Source organism: Artibeus jamaicensis, unplaced genomic scaffold (assembly GCF_021234435.1).
Source record: "Artibeus jamaicensis isolate MK-2021 breed Jamaican fruit bat unplaced genomic scaffold, CSHL_Jam_final contig_464, whole genome shotgun sequence".
Lineage (NCBI taxonomy): Eukaryota > Metazoa > Chordata > Mammalia > Chiroptera > Phyllostomidae > Artibeus > Artibeus jamaicensis.
This window is the reverse complement of record NW_026521842.1, coordinates 15150983-15173252: the sequence shown is the minus strand read 5'-3', so window position 1 is coordinate 15173252 and position 22270 is coordinate 15150983. Positions and strand designations below refer to the sequence as shown.

Below are 22270 nucleotides of genomic sequence, written 5' to 3'. Positions count from 1 at the left end.
TACGTTTCTACTATTACACCTTTTTCTAAGTTCTCTCCCTTTTCCTCAGTCATCAAGGACCAGGGACTGTGATACTCTGCTTGCTGGGTCTGGAATGTGTACATTGGTTCGCAACTGTACTTCCTTAGTGCTAGCAATTTTTTTTGTCGAAAACGAGGCCACTGGCAGACATACACATGGATATTTTCGGGGGGGGTTAAGTATATTTTATTGATTATGCTATTACAGCTTTCCCAATTTTTTCCTCCCCTTTATCCCCCCTACACCCTGTACTACCCAACCCTCCAGCATTTCCCCTCTTAGTTCATGTCCATGGGTTGTACATATAAGTTCTTTGACTTCTCTGTTTCCTATACCATTCTTAACCTCTCCCTGTCTATTTTATTCCTACCAATTATGCTTCTTACTCTCTATACCTTCCCCCCCATCCTTCTCCCTCCCCCTCCCTACTGAAAACCCTCCATATCATCTCCATTACTCTGATTCTGTTCCTGTTTTAGCTGTTTACTTAGTTTTTGTTTTATTTAGGTTTGGTTGTTGATTTGTTGTCATTTTACTGTACATGTTTTTATCTTCTTTTCTTAGATAAATCCCTTTAACATATCATATAATAAGGGCTTGGTGATGGTGAACTCCTTGAACTTGACCTTATCTGGGAAGCAATTTATCTGCCCTTCCATTTTAAATGATAGCTTTGGTGGATAGAGTAATCTCGGATGTAGGTCTTTGGATTACATAACTTGGGATACTTCTTTCCAGCCCCTTCTTGCCTGTAAGATTTCTTTTGAAAAGTCAGCAGATAGTCTTATGGGCACTCCTTTGTAGGTGACTCTCTCCTTTTGTCTTCCTGCTTTTAAGATTCTCTCCTTATCTTTAATCTTGGCTAAGATAATTATGATGTGCCTTGGTGTGTTCCTCCTTGGGTCCAAATTCTTTGGGACTCTCTGAGCTTCCTGAACTTCCTGGAAGTCTATTTTCCTTTGCCATATTGGAGAAGTTTTCCTTCATTATTTTCTAAAATAACTGCTCAACCTCTTGCTCTTGTTCTTCTCTTTCTGGCACCCCTACGATTCTGATATGAGAGCTCTTAAAGTTTTCCTAGGGTTTCCTAAGCCTCTCCTCATTTTTTTTGAATTCTTCTTTCTTCATTCTGTTCCAGTTGGATGTTTATTTCTTCTTTTTGTTCCGAATCACTGATTTGAGTCCTAGTTTCCTTCACTTCACTGTTGGTTCCCTGTAAATTTTGTTTTACTTCACTTTGGATAGCCTTCTTTTGTTCCTTCATTTTGTGCCCAAACTCAGTCAGTTCTGTGAACATCCTAATTACCAGTGTTTTGAACTCTGCATCTGATAAGTTGGCTATCTCCTCATGGCTTAGCCCTTTTTGTGAAGTTTTTATCTATTCTTTCAGGGCCATATTTCTTTGTCTCAGTGCACCTGTTAATGTTGTGAGGGGCCAGGCCTTAAGTATTCTCCAGGGCAAGGCAATCCTCTTTGCTGCATTGTGGCGCTGTATGTGGGGAAGGGTCAGAGAGGGAACAGTGAGGCTAATTTGCTCTGCTCTAGCCCCACTTTCCAACAAACTCTCAAGTGTGAGACTGGGAGTTTCTCCTGCTGAGGCAACCTCCAGCGTAGTTTACAGCCAGCTTTGAGTCTTTAGTTTCCCATTCAGCCAGCCCTGCCTTGCCCCCACAGTCTGCCACCTTGCTGAGCACGTCCTCTGTGCTCACTGCCCATCTCCCATCTCAGCCCCTCCTACTGGTTTGGGTGAATGTTTCTTTAACTCCTTGGTTGTTGGAGTTCTATGCAGTTTGATTTTCTGGCACTTCTGGTTGTTTATTGTTTTTAGATTGGTTGTTATCCTTCCTTTGGTTGTGTGAGGAAGCAAGGCATTTCTACCTATGCTTTCATCTTGGCTGAAACTCCCTGATACTTTAAGTTTTTTAAAAAAGCTTCTGATTTCAAACTATACTACAAAGCTATAGAGATAAAACAGAATGGAAGTGGCATAAAAACAGCTACATAAATGAATGAGAGCCCAGAAATAAACCTATGCATACATGGTCAATTAATTTACTACAAAGGATGTAAGAATATGCAATGGGGAAAAGGCAGCCTATTCAATAAATGGTGTCAGGAAAACTGGACAACTATCCACAAAGGAATGAAATGCAACCACTATCTTACAACATGTACAAAAATTAACACAAAGCAGATTAAAGACTTGAATGAAAGATCTGAGACCATAAAATTCCTAGATTTGACAATGTCACATCACTATGCTGTACACATGAGACTAATGTAACAATGTATGTCAATTGTACTTCAACTAGAAATAAATAAATAAATAGTTTCTCAAAAGTAGCATCAACCCTGACACTTGATAAATGAGGAACTGCTAACTTCCAAACTTCTAAGTCAAATATTATCCTCAGACCAGCTTCATTTCAATAAAGGCAGCCAATCAGAGGCAGCAGGAACCACATAGTCCATCAAAATTTAAAATATAACCTGCCATTCCCAAACAAATTTTTTAAAAGATTTTATTTATTTACTTTTAGAGAGTGGGAAAGGGAGGGAGAAAGAGAAGGAGAGAAGCATCAGTGTGTGAGAGGTACATTGATTGGTTGCATCTCACACGCCGCCAACTGAGGACCTGGCCCACAACTTAGGCGTGCGCCCTGACTGGGAATCAAACTGGCAGCCTTTCAGTTCACAGGCCAGCACTGAATCCACTGAGCCACACCAACCAGGGCAGTACAAAATTGATCAACAGTCAAAACCGGGAGGATATTACAAGTTTAAAAATTAAATCTGTATTCAGAAGAATTCATATTAACATTCCTAGTTCTTCAACCTCCATTTTTAGGACATTCTTCTAAGTCCCAGGAAGTAGGGTAGGGGCCATGTTGGCATTTGTTTATTCATGTTTATCACTATACCCGGCAAAGCCTGGCACACGCATGCTCAAGTCTGTTTGCTGAATTGAACGGATGATAAATATAGCCTTTGCCCTCAAATTCTCAGTTGAGGGAGAAATGATTACTACATCAGAATTAAATCCTGCCTGTCACATCAGAATCTATCTGCAGTGAGGATCGGGACCTCAAAGGCATAAAAATTGTTATTGGAACTAGCCCTACAAGTGCCTGATAGTAGGTGCTCACCTCATAACTGCTGACCTTGTGAGAGTTCTTAGTATGTGCCAGGCACTACTGTGTGTGCTTTCTGTGTGCTTATTCATTTAATTCCTCAACAGCTCTAAGCAGAGCCTTTTATTACCTAATAACTCTATTTTTACGAATGGCACAGAGGAGGAATTTGCTCAAGGTGACATGATGAGTTAAGTACAGGGGACAAGATTCAAAGCCAGGCCGAGCCCCTGGCCATCCTGGGATACATCTCCTGCTTGATGAACTTTACAGGAGTTTCGGGTCCCCTCACATACTCAGCCTCGAGTTCTCACCATTAGAGTCATTTTTAGGGGTCATATAGAGACTAATCGTCTACTGAGTTAAGAAGACATTGCTTTCCTGGAAGGGGAAACACACTCGCTGACTAACCACATTAGCCAGCCTAAGGGTATAGTTTTAAATGGCTATCAAAGCCTATTAAGAACCACATGTATCAGATTCAATCCATGACCCACACAGTGCTACCCAGTAGGGAAAGCAAGAAAGACCCTAAAGTTCCGGCACCAAGCTGGAGAAACCTGATGCCAAAAAGTGGAGGCTTCTTCTGAGCAGGAGCCAGCCCACCACCTTCCCACACTCCCACACAGCAGGAGAGAACCCACCCCACCCCCATCCAGGCCCTGGAGGGCACCACTGCCAGGAAGCAGGCAAAGACCACGTGGCCATGGCCGAGAAATTCATTAGGAAATAAACCAAGGAAACTGCCCAGTAAAGCGTTTGGGGACAGTGTACCTGGGAGCCAGCCAGTTTCTGGGAGCGGCTGAGCCATCTACTCATGCCCATGACAGAGCTCTCTAGAAGAAATGGTGTTAAAATGGGTTTCTGCTTTTGAGCCATCAGTGCAAGAAATCAGGGATTTGTATACTTATCGTTCCAGAAAATTGTATGAAATTAGTCCTGGCAACACAGAAAAATCAGTGTCACTCTACCTGGCTGAGCCCCCAGTGACTCCTCTCTGCTAAGGAAGCACTAAGCTCTGTCCACTGTTGTAGATTGTGACCCAGCAGAGTCCGGCCGACTGTGTTTGTCTTTGTCTCTTCCGAGACAACAATGGTGAAAAGTCAGTTACCTTCATCTCCACACACAGCACAGCCACTGGAAGGAAGTCGATCTCACAAATGATTGTTGGAAGGATGAGTGAGTGAAAGACGAATATGGGTCAGCCCTATTCTTTCTATCTCATGTCTACATGTATGTGTGTGTTTGTATTTTAATGGTAACATCAGAGTCTCAAACACAGTTGAAATTCTGACCCAACCACACTTTTTTGCTCTGTTGAGGTAAAGGAAGATGTCATTAGATCCATTAACATCCAACAGAAATGGTCAAAGCCAAAAACACTGACCAGTTTCTCGTATAACCAGGATTGAAATGGTGGTACCAAGGTTACAGTTCTTCCACATGCTTGGGTCATGTTGACCCAGGAAATGTTCTGCCCCTCCAGGCACAGCTTTGTTCCTAGACCCACCCAGGAAACTCTAGTGACTAACTGGTGTCAGGCAGTGCAGCCAGTTTGCCTTCACATGCTGTTAACTCCTTTTGTTTCCTGTGGAACACATTCCAAGTGGAGTTTCCGACACCCAGGAAACCTCTCGTTGGCGGGCAAGGGTTCAAGGAGTTTGCATGTTTATTGTATTTCTTTCCCTAAATGCCCTGCCCTTTGGAGCCTCGCTCCTGTGTTGCTGCCCAGGTGTTTCACAAACCTGTTGGGTGCCAAGTCCAAGTGGTTCCCACCCTGCTCCTGTACGCACACCTCTTAGCCCTATCCCCTGGTATTCTTTCAGGTGATAAGCCATGCTCACTTTACTTCCCACGTTTATAACCACAACGTTCTTATGAGATTTCTGCTGTCACGATTCACTCAACACTAGAGAATAGGTAACCTGATAGTCTGAGTACATTCTCAGTGTGCTGGCCCCAGAAATCTACACCTGGAGGAAAGAGAAGTCCTGAAGTACGTCTTACCCAAGTAGAAAGCAGATAACATATCCTGAAGGCAAATACAGAATTACCTCAATTTGGCTTTTTTATTAGCCAGAGTTACATTTGGCTAATTATGAGAGAAAATCCCAACTTACATAAGATTTTATTTTCTCAAATTAAAGGGGTAGGATGTAAGCGAACAGACCTAGTATGGCCAGGTCTTCTATGCAGCTCTCTCCAGCTTCTGCTTTTGGGGTGACCCTGATCCTTAGGTCTAACATGGGAGCTCCAGCCATCACACTCATGTTCTAGGCAGCAGACTTTCCAGAAGTTGCACATAGTACTTTCACATATATTTCATGGCGCAGACTTTAGTCATACATCCACATCCAGCTACAATGGAGGTCAGGAAATACAGCTGTTATCCTGGGAATCTAGAATGTAGGACCATTTACGAGACAACTGGTCTCATCTCTTCAGAGATGGCTGTTCTAGATTTTAAAGACTAAAGAAACATATAGGTGAGCCTTAGGTGACTATAAAAGATTTTTTAGGACAACAGGGAAAATTAGAATATGGACTGAATGTTAGATGGTATTAGAGAATCATGGTCAATTTTCTTAAGTATAACCATAGAATTATGTTTCTGTAGGATTGTGTTCTTATTTTTTAGAAAATGCAGGCTCCGAACTGAGGTGCAGGCTAAGAGTGAGGTAGCTTGACATCTACCACTTCCTTCAAAATGACTTAACAAAATACAGTATTTTCCTGGCTGGTGTGGCTCAGTGGATGAAGTGCTGGCCTGGGGACCAGAAGTTCACTGGTTCAATTCCCAGTCAGGGCACATGCCTGGGTTGCAGGCCAGGTCCCCAGTTGGGGGCGTGCAAGAGGCAACTGATGGATATATCTCTCTCTTTCTCCCTCCCTTCCCCTCTCTCTAAAAGTAAATAAAGATATTTAAAAATATATAGTATATGAATAGGTAAAGAAATTGATAAAGAAAACATGGGAAAGATAGTAAGATAGAAACATAGTAAGGATTACTGATAGTAAAATAGGTGTAGTGGGTGGAGGGGGTATAGATATTTATTATACTATTCTTTCTTCCCATTTTACACATTAGGAAACTGAGGCACACAACATGTACATGATCACCCACTGCTGATAAGTACATAATGTGCCTGGCACATAGTATGCATCTTTCTAAAAGTTTCTGTTACGGTATCTGTTAACGGTCCAAACTACTGGTTTTCTAGGTGAGACAACGGGCCTCAGGGGGGTTTGGTAACTCTCTCAAGGCCGACTCCACGTCTGTGCTCCTCCCCCACCCTCGGTGAGTCTGCAGTCACCAGTGTTCCCTTGGCTGCAATGGTCGTTCTCCTGACACTATCATCTCTCCACCCCACAGCCTCCCCCGGTGGTACACCCGGCTCAGGGGAGTTAGGAAGTTCCCAACTGCCACCATACAACACTTGCAGATTTTGCCTTCTCTAATCAAATGACACACTGGCTGGCCCTCCTGAGCGGCAAGCCACCACTGAAGAGCAGAGTCCTCTCCCAGATGGAGCCCAGGTCCCCATCTGCACTGAGAGCAGAGCCAAATGAGCCCCCGGTGTCCTGCACACTCAATTTTTCTGCCAGAATGGACACTGAGATTACACATATAACATAGAGCATATAGTATATAGTATATAATAGATGTGTGTATATATAATATATATACACACATGTATATCTATTACATTATACACACGTATACGCGTATATACCATATTTTTGGACCATAAGACGCACCTAGGTTTTAGAGGAGGAAAATAAAAAAAATTTTGAAGCAAACACTGTAGTAAAATATTTAATAACATAAATAACATATTTCATCAATGTAAATGTAAACGGAACTCAACAGCAGCATAAACAAGCATTATTCCTCCCAAATTTGGGGGGGGGGAGTGTGTTTTATAGTCTGAAAAGTACACTACACATAATACACACATATATTACATATACATATATGTTATATATATGTACACCTCCTCATCCAAGGATATTTTTATTGATTTTAGAGAGGAAGAAGGAGGAGACAGAAAGAAACACATCGATCGGTTACATACCAGGGATCGAACCTGCAGCCTAGGTATGTGCCCTGACCCAGGAATTGAACCCACAAGCTTTGGTGTACAGGACAATGCTCCAGCTGAGCCACTCGGCCAGGGCAGCAGCAGTACTTCTTTATCATGCTTTGTATCTCTGTCTTCTTTCCCAGCCAGAGAAAACTCTCTTTTTAAAGGGGCCCATGTGATTAGATTAGACCCACCCAAATAATCTCTTATCTTCGACTGGGTTCCCACCTTAAACTGTTTAATACAGCCTGGTCCTGGGAGTGCTGTTTCATCACATTCATAGGTTCTGGGGATTAGAGCAGGGCATTTGGGGAGAGGAGGCATTTTAGAAATTCTGCCTCCCACAGGGCCTGAGATTAGGGGGAAGTAACTGTATCAGTGTTGGTACCCTGATTCTGATGGTCCTATTGTGGTTGTGTAGCCGAAGGTACTTGTTTGCAAGAAATCCACACTAAAACATTCAGGATGAGGGGGCATCAAATCAGCAATTCGCCCTCAAATGATTCAGTATTTAAAAAGTTGTACTGCTCTCGAAACATGTCTATATATGTATATGCAGATAAAGAGATACATAGCTATGGATACATATGTTCATATATACAAAGAAAAATATCTGGCAAAACCTAGAGATACAAAAGTTAACTGTGATTACCTCTGGGAAGTGGAATTATTTGAAGGGGGGAACAGGTAGAAAGCTTTTATTTGGGGGGCTGTATTGTTTAAATTTATTTATTAGTAGCTGTTACTAATAAAATTAATCTTTTTAAAAAATCTTTTAAAAAATCAGGAGGCTGTCTGCCGGCTTCTTGGCAAAGAGTGAATGGGTAGAGGGAGGGCCAGGCTGAGGCCGAGAGGCAAAGATAAGGGAACGGGACACGTTACCACTGTTGCAGCCACATGCCTCTCCAGCTGCCGAGAAGTCAGACTTACAATACAATCTGTGCTAAGGGACTGGGAACAAAGGTGATTTTCCGCTGGCTGTGAAGGCATGCCAGACATCAACAAGCACTTCCCGGACAAAGTTTGCAACTTCTCTTCATCGTGTGCTTTTCCGTGTTGAAAAGATTGGTGTTTCTCTATTTCTTTAGTTAATGACTATAACTCTTTAGCCTCTTGTCCAGTATCTTTAACCACCTTGAGTACCTGTCTGCCCAATGGCACCCCAAGTCACACGACATGTGACTTCAAAGCAGGGAAGCAGCAAGTACATTTCTTGTGATGGGTTGGACTGTGTCTCCCCAAAACTGATACGTTGAAATACTAACTCCCCAATACTTCAAAGTGTGACCTTATCTAGCAACAGGGTCTTTACAGCGGTAATCAAGTTTAAATGAGGTCCCTGGGGTGGGCCCTAATCCAGATGACGGGTGTCCTTACAGGCAGCGATCAGGACACAGGCACAGAGAGGGGAGGTGACGTGAGACACAGGGAGGGAGGGGGCAGTCACGCCCGAGCCCTCTTCTCACAACTCTGCCTATGATGAAATGTTTTCAAAATAAAGTTAAAACTTAAAATAAATAACAATAGAGCTAGAACTAGAGATAAGAGATTCAAGCTCCTGGGAAACCCACGGCAGAACCCACGCAGCAGAGGCCTGGAAGGACCTACAATGTCTGAAACCAGTGGACCTTCCAAAAAGGGCTGGGGTTTATCCAGATTTTAAATGGCTTTATTTTTTTCCATGATTTTCCCTCCCAAATAACTAATGTCCTTGCAATGTCAAAGAATCCTGGGGTTTATGTCTGAAAAAAATCCCAAATGTAGTTCGCGGTCTGAAAAGTGCTTAAAGAAAGCCTTGTGTTGATTCTGGTGACCCTCACAAGTGACTTCTACAGTCCGGGCCGGCCTCGGAGAAAGGGCTCTTACAGTTTGTAGGGTGTGGCTGAAGACAGAGACCTCCCTCTCTCGATCCAGCCACAAAGGCTCTCCTGCTTCGGTGGGAAGGTTCCAGATGAGGCTGCCCACTGACAACGTCCTCACCTCCGATGATCTACACCAATGGCATCTGTGACCCTGGTAAAACCTTGCTCCCTGGACAAAAAGAAAACAGCAATTTCAGCAAATGATGAAGAATGGGCCCTGTTCCTACCAGAAGCCCACATTCATCTGGGCTCTGTCTGCTCCATAACTGCACCTCCTTCTCTCTCTTAATCCCAGACACATACCTCATGCCCCAAACCCCATTTTCTACTCAGGAATCCAGAGGCGTGAATGCCCAGGTCTTCAGATCAGGAAGGCAGTTGCTTTTAAGTATTGACAGCTCCGTGACATGAAGCCAATGTACTGAATTTATGAGAACTCCTCAGGCTTATACACACCACTGCCTTAGAAGTTAACCTTGAATTCCTTGACACTGTCCTCTTGAGAGGAACAACAGAGTAATTTCCTCCTGAGTTCATAGTATACCCCTGAAATCCATTTTGCAAGAAGAGTAACTATAGAACAACAGGATCCCCTTAATTTGAGTCATTCTGAATTGGTACCACTTTAACTTCGGTTTTAAGCCACACGTGGCCCCACTCACTTCAAAAGGGTCTCCAGCTCCCGCTTCACTCTGCCCACCACGGGCGGCCCCCAGTAGGTGAGGGCCGTGTACAGCTGCACCAGGCAGGCCCCTGCCCGGATCTTCTCCAGTGCATCCTGCCCGCTGCTGACACCTCCAACCCCGATGATGGGAACTCTGCCTGCCGAGAAGCACAGGGCAACACCATGAAAAAAAGCTGACGATGTGAGAACCAGGGGCTCGGTCTGGCTTCAGCCCTCAGCCCACCTGCTGAATGCAGTCGTTCGGAGAACACTGATTCTGATCACAACCCCAGAGCCCAGACCACACACAGATCTGAAGACATGGACACCCAGTCCTTGCCTTGGGTGAGTGCATACATCTCCCGGATGGTTTGCGTCGATAAGTCCCGGAGGGGCTTCCCACTCAGCCCTCCTGTTTCAGAGCGCAGGACACCCTGGAGGCCGGTAGGGCGACTCACTGTGGTGTTCGTGACAATCAGTCCATCGATGCCCAACTGCAGTGTGAGACAGAGAAAGAGCTACCCAGTCATGGTGCTTCGGACCTGGAGAGGCTTTCCTGGGGGTCTGAGACAGCAGCTAGGCCCAGGTGCCCACACCCACAGCCCCTAGAATCAAGAACTACCCCAGACTTCACTATGCTTCTTGAACAAGTGTCAGAATGAGCTTCAACATGACAATAGCTGCCATTTTATAGTGACTACCCATAAAGTTCCACTAGAACAGGGTTATAATCCTTGTAACAACCCACTCTATAGAGTATCCAAAGTCTCCAGGTAGTAAGTGATAGAACCAGGATTTGAACCCAGGATTGTTGGGCTCAGTCTGTTTCCACTACGCTCCTGTGACAGAGACCTGGTGTTGGACTGAAGACAGAATATAGGCATACCTCAAAGACATTATGGGTTCAGTTCCAGACCACCACAAAAAAGCAAGTATGCAGGTTGTAAAAAAACACAACACCCATGAAACGCAACAAAGCGAGGTATGCTGTGCTCCACCCTGACCAAGACCGGCCAACGATGCAAGCACACACCTGAAAGCCCTTGCTGGATGAGAAGAGGAAAGAGAGGAGGGAAGAAGCATAAGAAGACTCATTCAAATATTTATTCAAGACTTCTTTTTAGCAGAGGATGAAGTCGTGACAGATACAACCAGCCCTCAGTGTCACAGAAAGGAAAGCACAGCCTGCCACCTGGGCTGGCCCAGCTGGCTGAATGGTCGCTGCCACCAATGAGGGAGAGACAGCCGCTCCCGGCCCCGCGCTCACCTCTCTCACCACACTGGCGATGTCCTCCTTGTCCTGGGCTGTGAGGTCAGGTGCGATCTTCACCAGCAGGGCTGGCTTTTGCGGCCCCTTCAGGGCATCCCTCTCCTGCAGCACCTGCAGCGACAAGTAGCCAGAGACAGGCCCCTGAGACCACCCCCGAGGGTGCAGCTGTGACTGCAGCCACAGATCAGCGCGTTTTCACATCTGCTGTCAAACTAAAGCATAAGCAATTTCTGCTTTTTGGAAAACACAGATTCACCCCATCAAGGTGAACCTGATTCCATTCTCTTGAACCAAGACATCCCCAAGATTGAGTCCCTAATGTGGCCACTGGCATCAGCTAATATATTATGGCTTATTTAGACTTTTGTTCCCAAAAGAGATAGTAAGCCTGTGTGATTAACAGTCATGTAATTCATTCATTCATTCACTCATTCATTCATTCATTCAATGTATTAAGTGCTAGGGACAGCATGGTAGATGAGCGATATAGTCCTTCTACAGACATTTATTGTTTAACATAAGGGACAGGTAACTGAGAAGTTAATTACTATTGAGCACAATCAGTATTATGATAGGGGGTCAGAGGTACAGTGAGGGGTCTTAACAGGTTCAGTCAGGTGTTAAGGACAGTTCCTAGATAGTGAAGCTTGACCCTGGAGAATGCACAGGACATACTGGAGGAGCTGGGCCCGGACATGTAATTTCCCACCTTGGTCAGCAGGTGGCGCAGCTCAGCCTTTCCCTGAAGGCTCCGCAGCCCTGGAGTGTTGGGACTGGACACGTTCACTACAAGGTAGTCGGCCAAGGGTCCCAGGACTCGAACCCCCTCAGCGTAGTCCAAGGCAGCGTCCACCGAGGTCTTATTCTTCCCCAGGTTTATTCCCAGTGGCAGCCCACCTGCAAATATCGCTAGTCAAGATTTTGTCCCCATACATTTCCTTGACATGAGCAGCCCATGAACAGCCTTATAGACCTTTGACCTCCAAAGAGAACTTCCGGCACCAGCTGACAAACACTGTGAAATACTGCAGGGGGCTGGGGCCTGATGACCAGGAAACAGCTCACTATCTTGGTCTGCCTATCAGTTTGGGCAATTACTAAGCTGTTTTACTGCACTGTGCCCTGTTCTTTTTAAAAAGTTAATGGAAAATGGAGAAATTCGGAATACAAATACTAGTGACTTAAAAAAGGCAAGACTTATACAAGGGAAGACCCCTGAAAAACAAGAATTTATTTATTAAAAATTTGTGTATTTATTCTTACATGTTTAAACTTAAGTCACTTTTAAAGTACTTGCCATTTGATGCAATATGCCTATCAAGATGTTTTTCCACTGCTCAGAACAGTTTTTGAACTCTTCGATTTTGATGCCTTTTAGTGCTTCTGCTGTTTTTTGTTTCACTTCTTCCACACAGGCAAAACATTTCCCTTTGAAGACTTTTTTGCATCCAGGGAAAGAAAAAGAAGTCACTGGAATGAGATTGGGTGCATTGGGAGGGTGGGGCACAGAGGTGCCTCCTGCCATTTTGGGTCAAAAACTGAATACTCAGCATGGTGTGGGCAGATGTGCTCGTAAATCACCCATCATGAAATGGACAAACATGCTGAGTCTTTAAAGAGAGTTCACTGAGGCCAAGCACAGCCTCTCGCACCACCACCAGCTGGTACGGTGATACAGATGGGTTCCTGGAGCACCCACCTAGTGGGGAAAGCCTGTCCTACAAGGGACCCACCTTCCAGAAGATAATTCCAGTATTTTTGTGGGGGGACACCCTCGTAAATGTAATAAAAATGCGAACAGACAGAAATCAACAGGCATGTCAGAAGGCATAGCTGGTTACTCTCAAGTGCTGCTCGCTGGACGTGGGTCGAATGACTGGGTGTGCGGTTGTGCAGAAAAACCAAAATTAAAGGCTATGTATAAAATACTCGGAAGTACTTTCAATTATCATGCCTAAAATGTAGAGGTATAATTGTTCATACTTTCAGTTTTCTGAGAAGGGCCTCCCCCCTACAACTAGGGTGACCGCACACGTCGGTGTCCCCAGGACAGCCCTGATTACTCTTCAGTCCCCAGGACAGCCCTGATTACTCTTCAGTCCCCAGGACAGCCCTGATTACTCTTCAGTCCCCAGGACAGCCCTGATTACTCTTCAGCCTGGGCATGTCATTGTACTAATGCCTTTCACTCTCAAAAGTGTCTCAGTTTGCACAGCAAGTAATACAGCCACCTTACTGAAAAATCCATTGGATTATCACCTGACTTGCATTTTGCACTTGCAGAAAACTGTATTTCAATAACAGGCTTTCTATAGAAGCAAGGTATTTTCTTCTAAAATACCATCTTATCTGCAAAAGTCAATGGTATGTTGATGGTACCAGCTGCTTTTCTATCTGATGGTTGGGAAAAGACCTGAAACATCAAGTTAGCTCAGAAAACTTGTGTTTGGTCAAGGGGGATCAAAGAACAGCTAGTCTAGCTAACTACCTTCTCACACCCTAAATTTAGTCACTCTTTTATCATCAGCTTGAAAGTACATGAGACTTATGCAGCTCATTTTTTGTGTTGGGAAGTGGACATGGTTAGAACCCATTAGACAAAGGTTACATAACATCGTATCCAAGCTTTCCAAGTGTATCACCCATCAAGACAAGGGCATTTGTAAGCCCTCATCCTTTTCCACACAAGTAAACTGGCTTGAAAGAGAGTATCACTTTCACATAGCCTAATGGATTTTTCACTACTAATTACCTACCCACACTGACAAGTTTTTGAAGTTAGACAGAAACTGCAGAATTACAGTACCCCAAAGGGTACCACAGCCTTTGCCAGCTCGTGTTCCTTGCCATGGTGCTAGCAATAAACTGTCTTCAAGACTTGTAGCTCCTGGTACACACTACGTGCAGAGCTCGGCTGTGGGACTTTGCTTCACTCCAGTGAATATTAGTACCAGAGTACGGGTGAGGGGATGGGCAAAGGAGAATGGGGGAGAAAGCTGACATAAAGAGCACAGTGAACAATTAAAAGGAAAAGGAGGTAAAAGGCAGGAAAATATCACAAACCATAAATGTCATGTTATTATCTTCAAAATTCCTTATATGGCGAGGTCTGTAGTATAGCAGGTTGTGGTCTACCCAAATCAGGGATTTCCAAACAAGGTCACTTCCTACTACCCACATCAGAGATTGCTGACAGCCGCAGCCCTTCCACCTTCACTTGCTGAACTGATTCTGATAACCAGATTCATCTCATCTCACCACCAAGGTGTCTAGTAAGACTAAACCCTCCTGGAAGGATTTACAGTGATCCAACAAGGAGAAAGGCTGTGGCCCCAGATAATCCCAGAGAGCACCTTGGAAGGTATGGTGAGGGCAACGCAGCAGCATGACCACTTGGTGCCTCCCGAGGGACGGCAGGGCAGAGAGCCCCAGGGAATAAGCAGCATCTCCAAAGGTGGCCTTCAAAAGTCACGGTGTTTCTGAACTCCCAGGTGCTAGGAGTAGTTAGCTCTGAGTGGGGAAGAATGTGAGCAATTTTAATTTTCTTCTTTATGCTTCTATGTGGTTACTAATACTTCCACGATTAACATGCATCATTTATATAATGGGCACAAAGACACAGAGCGGGACAAGGAAGATGGTGCTGGAGCCCTGTCCACATCTGAGCTGCCTGTGTGGTCACAGAGAAGCCACTCTGCTTTGCTCACTGCCAGGCTGGCCCAGTTCAGATACAACATAGGTTACGTAACAAGGCGGGAACTAAGTGCATCTTTGCTAAATTGTGAAATTCTGTTAACATCTTGCAAACTGTGGTGGAGCCAGGAAACTTCCTCTAGGAAAAGAGCCCTGAGTTCTGTAGTGTTGTTTATCCTTTTCTATTGCTCAATCAGGTTGATATATGGGGAAAGTTCCTGTTCCTCCCACACGTGTCCTTCCAACAAGTGAAGAAAGTCTCTCTAATGCAGCCCCACTTTACCTTCTGTGAGCCTGGCCTGCGTCTGCTGTCTGGCCCGTAACCTGTGTTCCACCACCGACAGCCCGTGACTGTTAAATCCATATCTGTAACACACAAGCAGATGAGGAACAGACAAGGTCAGGGCCTTCGGCCAGAAGGCAAAGACTGGGCCATGGCTCCATGGCCCTATGTATGACTTTAAAAAACAGAAAAGGAAAAAAGGTAAGTCAGCTCTTAAGATTTCCAAAGTCTAAACACCCCTGGACCTCCTAGAGAACTTGTCAAACCACTATCAAACACAAAGGGAAAATTAAAGTTTGCATATGAGCCATCCAGCCAGCTAGCACTGAATACAGCCTGGACTTGGCTGAATAGCTGCCCCTGACTGCCCGGGTCCAGCCCCGACTCCTCCTTACCTGTGCTGGGAACCCTCGCCACTCTGACAACCCCGTCTTTCCACCGTCTGCCTGTGCTCCTTGAATGCACCTCCTGCGACCCATCCTCCCATTCCATTTCCCCTCTTAAAGTCATCCCCTCTTCCTGGCCCAGATCAAATGATCCCTCTCCTCCTTGAATAAAGCTCCCAGCCACAGATAATTCCTCACCTCCTGGCATTCACTGAGGGCTTCCTACCGGTCCTTTTCCTGGCTTGGGATGTATATGTATGCTTAAGTTCCCCTACCAGGTCATGATCTTCTTGAGGACAAGGAACATGTCTTACCTATCCCTCAGCCTGCCACTGCACATTCTACAAAGGCAGTGACCGCATCTCTCTCGTCTATGTCTGTCTCCCCAGTCCCACTGTGGAATGTTGACCTAATGGGCACCCTCTCTCCCTACCTCCCCTGATACTGAGTAAAAATGGCAATGACTCTTTTCCCAGACCACGTGCAACTAAAACATGAACATGTGACTGGGCGTGGTCACCGTGACCCAATGTGATGTCTACTGGGGAGCTCCTGGGAACCCATCCCCCAACCCAAATCTAGGCTTCCTCTTCCCTTTCTGCTCTTGGATGTCCACAGGGAAGGACGTGCTGCTTATAGCTGGGGCAGCCGTCTTACAAACGAGGGAAGGCCCAGAGAGGGTGGACCAGTCTTGACCTTGCTCTACTGCTCAACGCCCCCTAGAACTGCCTACTACACCTGGTGTAAGAGGAAAATAATAACAAGCACCTACTGTTTAATCTGCTTTGTTACTTGTAGCCAAAAACACCTGACATACAGTGGTACATGCACTGGTTGACTAAATGAGTAAATTCATCCATCCATCCAGCAGTTTACTGAGCACCCGCCATGTGCCTCATGGAGCAAGAAGGCCGGACACACAGTGCTCCAGAACACAGGTTCTCCTCTCTCAGTCACTGCTCGTTCCCAGGACTCTGCCAGACATGACTCTGCTCTGACAATACCATCCGAGCCTGCAGTGTAGCAGGAAGATCAATTACTTGATCTCTAATGCTGGAAAATTTCCCTGAAATAAGCACAGTAAAGCAGGGAGTGGCAGCCTAATCAGCTTCCCATTGGCCAGTCTTCCAGGCCATTCATGGCCCCAAAGATGCCTCTCCAAATCTCCCTAAGGAGGCTCTTCAAAACCGTGTTACCAAAAAGCAGGACGTTCTTCAAGACTGCCCAGGATTATAAAGAGGAGCACACACATTCTAGAAGGGTCCCTCTTACTAAAAGCATGTGTATGTTGATCATTACATTTTCCAGTTTACAAAAGCCTAGAGGGCTGTGCTGTTCAACCCAAGAGCCTTGGCCACGTGTGTTACTGGGCACTGGGAATGTGAAGAGCACACACCGGACTTGGAAGACTTGCTCCAAGGAAAAGCAGGTAAATGGCAAATTGGCATTTTTATGTTTATGGATGTTACATGATATTTAGAATACATTAAGTACTAATTAAATAATATAATAATAAATTATAAAAAACTAAATAGAATATATTATTGGAATTCATTTCACCTATTTCTTCTTACTATTTTATCGTAGCTACTAGAGTATTTTAAATTACATACATATGGGGCTTGCATTACATTTCTACTGGACAGTGCTAGGCAAGGGCAATGGAATAACAATGTAGAAAAAGCACAAACTCTTTTGGCTTTGAAAGCCAAATAAGCCTAAATCCATACCCAGGCTCTCCTGCATATGCTCTCATGGTTGTAGCTAAGTTAGGTTGCTCTCTGAGCCTCAGTGTGTATGTATACATGTTAAACTGAAATCTTAAAACCTGCTCCTGTGCCTGGTACATAGTAGATGCTCCACATGGTTCCTGTACATACCAAATGACAGAAAAATGTCCACATCACATGACAGAAAAACACATCCTGAGTGCCTGCTTGAAGGCATCCCTGTTACCTCTGTGCCACTCACCTACCTGTTAATGACAGCTTGGTCCTCGGGGAGGCGGAAGACTCTGGGCCTGGGGTTCCCTTCCTGAGGTTTTGGGGTAACACTGCCTATCTCAACAAAACCAAAGCCCATCTTGTAAAGTCCATCCACAGCCTCCCCATGCTTGTCAAATCCTGCGGCAATTCCCACCGGATTTCGGAACTTACGGCCCAGGACTCTCACTTCCTAGAGAGAGGGAGACAAAGTCAGAGGTACACAAGGCTATACCAGTGTTTCTCGAGGTGTGGGCCCCGTGCACCTTCGTCAGCATTCCACGTGAGCTTGTTAAACTCCCATCTCCAGACCAAGGAGTCAGAACCTTCGGGGATGGTGGGGCAGAATGGGGCTCTGAGTGAACCTCTTTTTTTTTTAAAGATTGTATTTATTTTTAGAGAGAGGAAAAAGTAGGGACAAAGAGAAGGAGAGAAACATTGATTAGTGTGCCTTTCACATGCCCCCAACCTGGGCCCTGGCCCGCAACCCAGGCATGTATCCCAACCAGGAACTGAAATAGTGACCTTTTAGTCTGCAGGACAATGCCTAACTCAGTGAGCCACGCCAGTCAGGGCTGAGCAAATCTGCTTTTAACAGTGCTCTCCAGGTGATTCTGATGCTTTTTGGAGTTCAAGAACCATTAGGCTTTATCGTCCATCACCAAGACCAAGGAGAAAAATAATGTTTCCACCATGGGTTGAGGATATGGGCACGTCTTTTCTAGGTATGGTTAACAGTCGTCCCCTCTTATCCTTGGTGGGGGAGTGGCTGGTTGGTGTCAGCCTCTAGCTAGTGCTATTCCGAAATAGTGTCAAGCAGGAAAATCCTTGAATCAGCTTAGAACGTCAGTCCCGGCTGTGCTCCTCCTCTGCCAGGCTGCTCCCAAGCCCCAGCGATGACCCCAAGACCCCTGTGAGGCACTAGAGGGAGAAAAGTGCTCGGCTGGGCAGAAATGATCGCTGGGCTCCAGAACCAGGCTGCGGTTGCAGATAGGTTCCTCCCTGTCAGACACTGGGGAGATTCCAAATCCTTCTCTGGAATGAGAGTGATTGCAGCCTAATAATTATTATCAGCTCTAGGCTGACTCCTCAGTAATTCAGGATTTCTGCCCTGATGGAGCCAACAAATCCAGTAGCAAGACAAATACTTTAAAGTCATGAAAGAGCTTTGGCCGGTATGGTAAGTCAGGTAAAAATCCACATCTGCTCAAAAACTGCAGGATGGGGCAGTGAAAGGGATTCTAAGAAAAAAAAGGGGAAATGCAAAGAAAAGCAGCTTTGATTTATCACAGTGACCCTTCCCCAAAGAACACTTCATGTTTGTTGTCTTCATGTTCTCATCATTCTATGTCCCCATCTGGTAAGAGTTCCTCAGGTGGAAACTGTGAGGGCTTATATGAAGATACAGATTCTAGAAGGATGTGGATTCTTCTGTTTTGTTCGCTGCAGTAACCCCAGCACACAGAACAGTAACAGGCACATGGGGGGCCCATGAGTTAACATGGGACTGAATAACCCTGGGACAGGTGTCTGTATGCCTTCCTCAAAGGTCTTGGTCATAGACATGCCTATGTCACATTAGATGTTTAATGACTCTGGCATGTTTCCATATTTTGCAGAGGTGAAGACTGAGCTACCTGACCTTAGCAAGGCAGACCAGTGGCTCAGGGGACCACTGCCCAAGTCAGATTCCATGGATTTGAATCCTGGCTCATCCACTTCCTAGATGTGTGACTTCAGAGAAATCACTTAACTCCTCTGCACCTCAGTTTCCTGATCTGTATAGATGGGGCTAACTTGGGATTCGGCTCTTCAAAAGGCTCAGCTCCAGCTGTGAAAATTAGGGGACACTGACCTTTACTTTGTCTTGCACAAGGTGTTCCAAGAGTACCTACCAGCATGTCAGAGTCTTGAAATGTGGCACGAGGAAGGAGCCCCAGGGAGGTGACACGAACAGCCAGCCTGTGGGCTGACTCAGGGTCCAGCAGCCCCTGCAGAGTCGGCATCAAGTGTTCAGCATAGAAACGCTCATCTCCAGTGGCCGTCAGGTAGGAGGCAAAGAGAAGTCCTCCACCGCCCAGGATGACCAGTGCATCCTGGGCCCGCTTCTGAAAAGAAAGAGCCCACTGGCCGTCAAAGCCAGGCTGCAGCACCTTCTTTAAACCCACACACAGAGGACATAATGACATGCCACACGAAGCAATGTCCCTAACCTTCTGCCGACATTGCTCTCCTTCATTTCTAGTCTTGCCCACACACTGGCCTCTGTAGTCAGAAGCTGTATCTATAATTCTGTTGACACACACTCATCTGGCCCTGAAAGACTCCAGGCCAGAGGTTTTGAGAGGGGTATTACTGCCCCCTAAGAGACATGTGGTGGGCATTTGGGAGAATGCTAATAGATTGAGTGTGCGGGGATCAGTACAGTCAGACATCCTGCATTGTTTTAGACTAACAGATGAATTGTCCTAGCCCTGAACAACTGTCAAATGCCCTACTGACATTCAGTAGGTAAAAAATGTCTACTCACCATCTGAGCCTAGAACCAAACTCTATTTCACCAAAGAAACACAAACCATCTCCCACCCAGTTCTCATACATATTGACTTTTCCAGGGATACAATTACCTTGTAAGTTAAGAAACTGTACTGTTTTGCACAGAACATTACCAAGAATTGTCCATTTCAGAAAACTCATCAGAAATGGTATGGTGCTTTGCTTGGGGTGTCTGACAAACGTACCTGTGGTACTAGAATTTCTAAGTAGAGGCTTACAAACACTTCACTATCTAGGTAAGTCATGCCCTAACAGTTACATATTGAAATACATCTTATTTTAAATTACTTTCGCTTCTCTTTTATAGTCCAATTAGGACATTATGATGATTTTTTTAAATTATACACAGAAAAATTATATTAAATGTAAATTTCATTTCAGGTTAATAAAGGGAGTTGCAGTGTTTTTCTTTTTTTAAAGAAGCATCAGGTCTTATTGAGTCACGAACCAGTCTCCTAGCTCAAACATGGTTCACAATACTTTTCTCTATCATTGCCCACTGCTAAGTCATTCATTCATTCAATCATTCATCACAAGTGATTGACCTCTCAGAGATAGGCTAATCAGTCTGAGTCCCTGCCTTCAGGGGGAGTAAAATTTAATGAGACAGATTTCAATGATCATGCAGATACATAGCCATGCAATTGCTATTTAGAAAAAAAGTATAGGGTAAGGAAAGAACATAAAATAAGAGGTAGAGAAAGGCTTCCTTGAGGAAGTGACGCTAACATTCAAAAGGTAAATAGGAGTTACGTAGGAGGCAGTGGGGGAAGGAAAATAGTGGAAAGGCTCTTCCCTTGGCAGAGAATGAGATGAGCCCAAGGAATGGGGGAAAAGGGAAGGTATGTTAGGAACCGAGGAGTAAAAAGATGACATAAAGAAGCCAGGAAGAGGCACAAATCTTGACCAGAATACAGATTTTGGTTTTGTTCCCTAAACAAGAAATGCTATGTGTCTTTAAGGATCACTCCTAGCTGTTAATTTACATCAAGTGTTCGTTGTCTTACTCTCAGTCTCCAGATAGGAACCCCCCTCAATGTCAATCAACAAATACCAAAAGAGGGCCCGCCCTAAAATTTTATATAGCAGGGTTGGGACCATGTCTTCTTGCAATTTCCTTACATGCTGGATGCTGCACACAATGCTCAGCGGTCATGTATTCACTGACCACCCCTTTGCCAGGTTCAGTAGGTTTGGCCCACTGCACTGAGTTCGTGCACTGCGCTGACAGTTTGGCGTCTACTCAGGCACACACGTGGTTTTTACACACTGACGAAGTGTACAAAAGCGCATGCACGAGCCTTTGCAGAGACACACAAACGCAGAGACACACACTCAGACGGGCCGACGCTCTTGGAGAGACCTCTTGTCCACACTTCACCCAGGTTACCCCTACATCCTCCCCAGTCCCTGCTCTTTCTCGCCGACGGGAGAGGCCCAGTTTCCAAACTCACTTTCAGCTGTCTCCACGCCATGGTCCTTCCGCCACTGGGCCCGCCTCTGTCTCATTTCCATTGGAGGAAATGGAGAAGAGCCCTCTATCGCCCGCCCCCAGAGCGGCCAACTCACCAATAGCCAGGGAGAAGGGTGGGGCCGGCGCTTCTTGGCGGGGCAGGCGGCTCACCCTCCGGAGGATCCTGTTGGCAGTTAGCGCGCGGGAGCGCTGGGGTGGTGGCCACGCCTTTTCCGTCTGCGCGGACCACTTCCGGCGCCTGGTGTGGGGCTGCGCAGAGGTTGGGGAGGTAGTGCATTTCGTCCTCGGTGCTGCAATCTGGGCGAAAGACTACTGACATGTTGGTTTTTCAATTCTAAACAACACAGTCAGCAATTTTTTAATCACTTTATTGATGTGCCCTAGACGAAGCGTGTATTGAGAAAGTATATATCAAGCACTGGAAAAAGAGTTGAAAAGAAGCACTGTAAACTTAAAAGAAGATTCCATCAGCTTCAGGTTTCATTTAAAAATGCCTAAAATGTATGTATGTAAGTAAAGGAAAGTAAGACTTTGTAGTTGTAAGTATCCTGCACCCCAACTATTTTGTTGCAGCACCGACTTAATGGACTCCTGTGCTCAGAAACCTTAAGTAAATGGCAAGGTCTTTTTCCTAGCATTTGAAACATTGCAGTTTTGTAGTTGCCATTCTCACTGCCTCCCAAGTACGCGCCGCTCCCCCCCCCCCCCCCGCCCCCCCCCACACACACAGAATTACTTCTCTTTATAAATAACCTTCCACTTTCTTCTACGTGTTTGTTAACTCACTTTGACTCCTCTGCCAGCATACCCATTTCATCTAAATATGGCCATCCTTACATGTTCAAGTGCTGGAAATAATTTCC

The 22270-nt window shown here is 45.4% G+C and overlaps 1 protein-coding gene across 2 annotated transcripts; it reads right to left on the bottom strand.

Annotated features, from left to right (window-relative positions):
* Nucleotides 1-6956: 6956 nt before the first annotated feature.
* Nucleotides 6957-21426, bottom strand: DHODH (dihydroorotate dehydrogenase (quinone)). Of its 2 annotated transcripts, none has more exons than XM_037163979.2 (9): nucleotides 21388-21426; nucleotides 19273-19485; nucleotides 17371-17570; nucleotides 15010-15092; nucleotides 11743-11930; nucleotides 11031-11144; nucleotides 10104-10257; nucleotides 9762-9921; nucleotides 6957-9268 (listed from the first exon to the last, which is right to left on the bottom strand). In XM_037163979.2, the coding sequence occupies exons 1-9, from the start codon at nucleotides 21406-21408 to the stop codon at nucleotides 9214-9216; spliced, it is 1188 nt and encodes a 395-aa protein (XP_037019874.2). In that variant the 5' UTR covers nucleotides 21409-21426; the 3' UTR covers nucleotides 6957-9213. The 2 variants fall into 2 exon arrangements, with proteins under 2 accessions (XP_037019874.2, XP_037019878.2); XM_037163983.2 differs by having other exon boundaries at nucleotides 9762-9917.
* Between the last annotated feature and the right edge of the window lie 844 nt (nucleotides 21427-22270).

Excerpts from the sequence above, each read along its gene's own strand:
- DHODH (XM_037163979.2), bottom strand. The coding sequence starts at position 21,408 with ATGGCGTGGAGACAGCTGAAA. Across the intron at positions 15,093-17,370 it reads GACCAAGCTGTCATTAACAG|ATATGGATTTAACAGTCACG; the intron begins GTAGGTGAGTGG and ends TGTGTGTTACAG. Across the intron at positions 9,922-10,103 it reads GATGTATGCACTCACCCAAG|GCAGAGTTCCCATCATCGGG; the intron begins GCAAGGACTGGG and ends GCTTCTCGGCAG.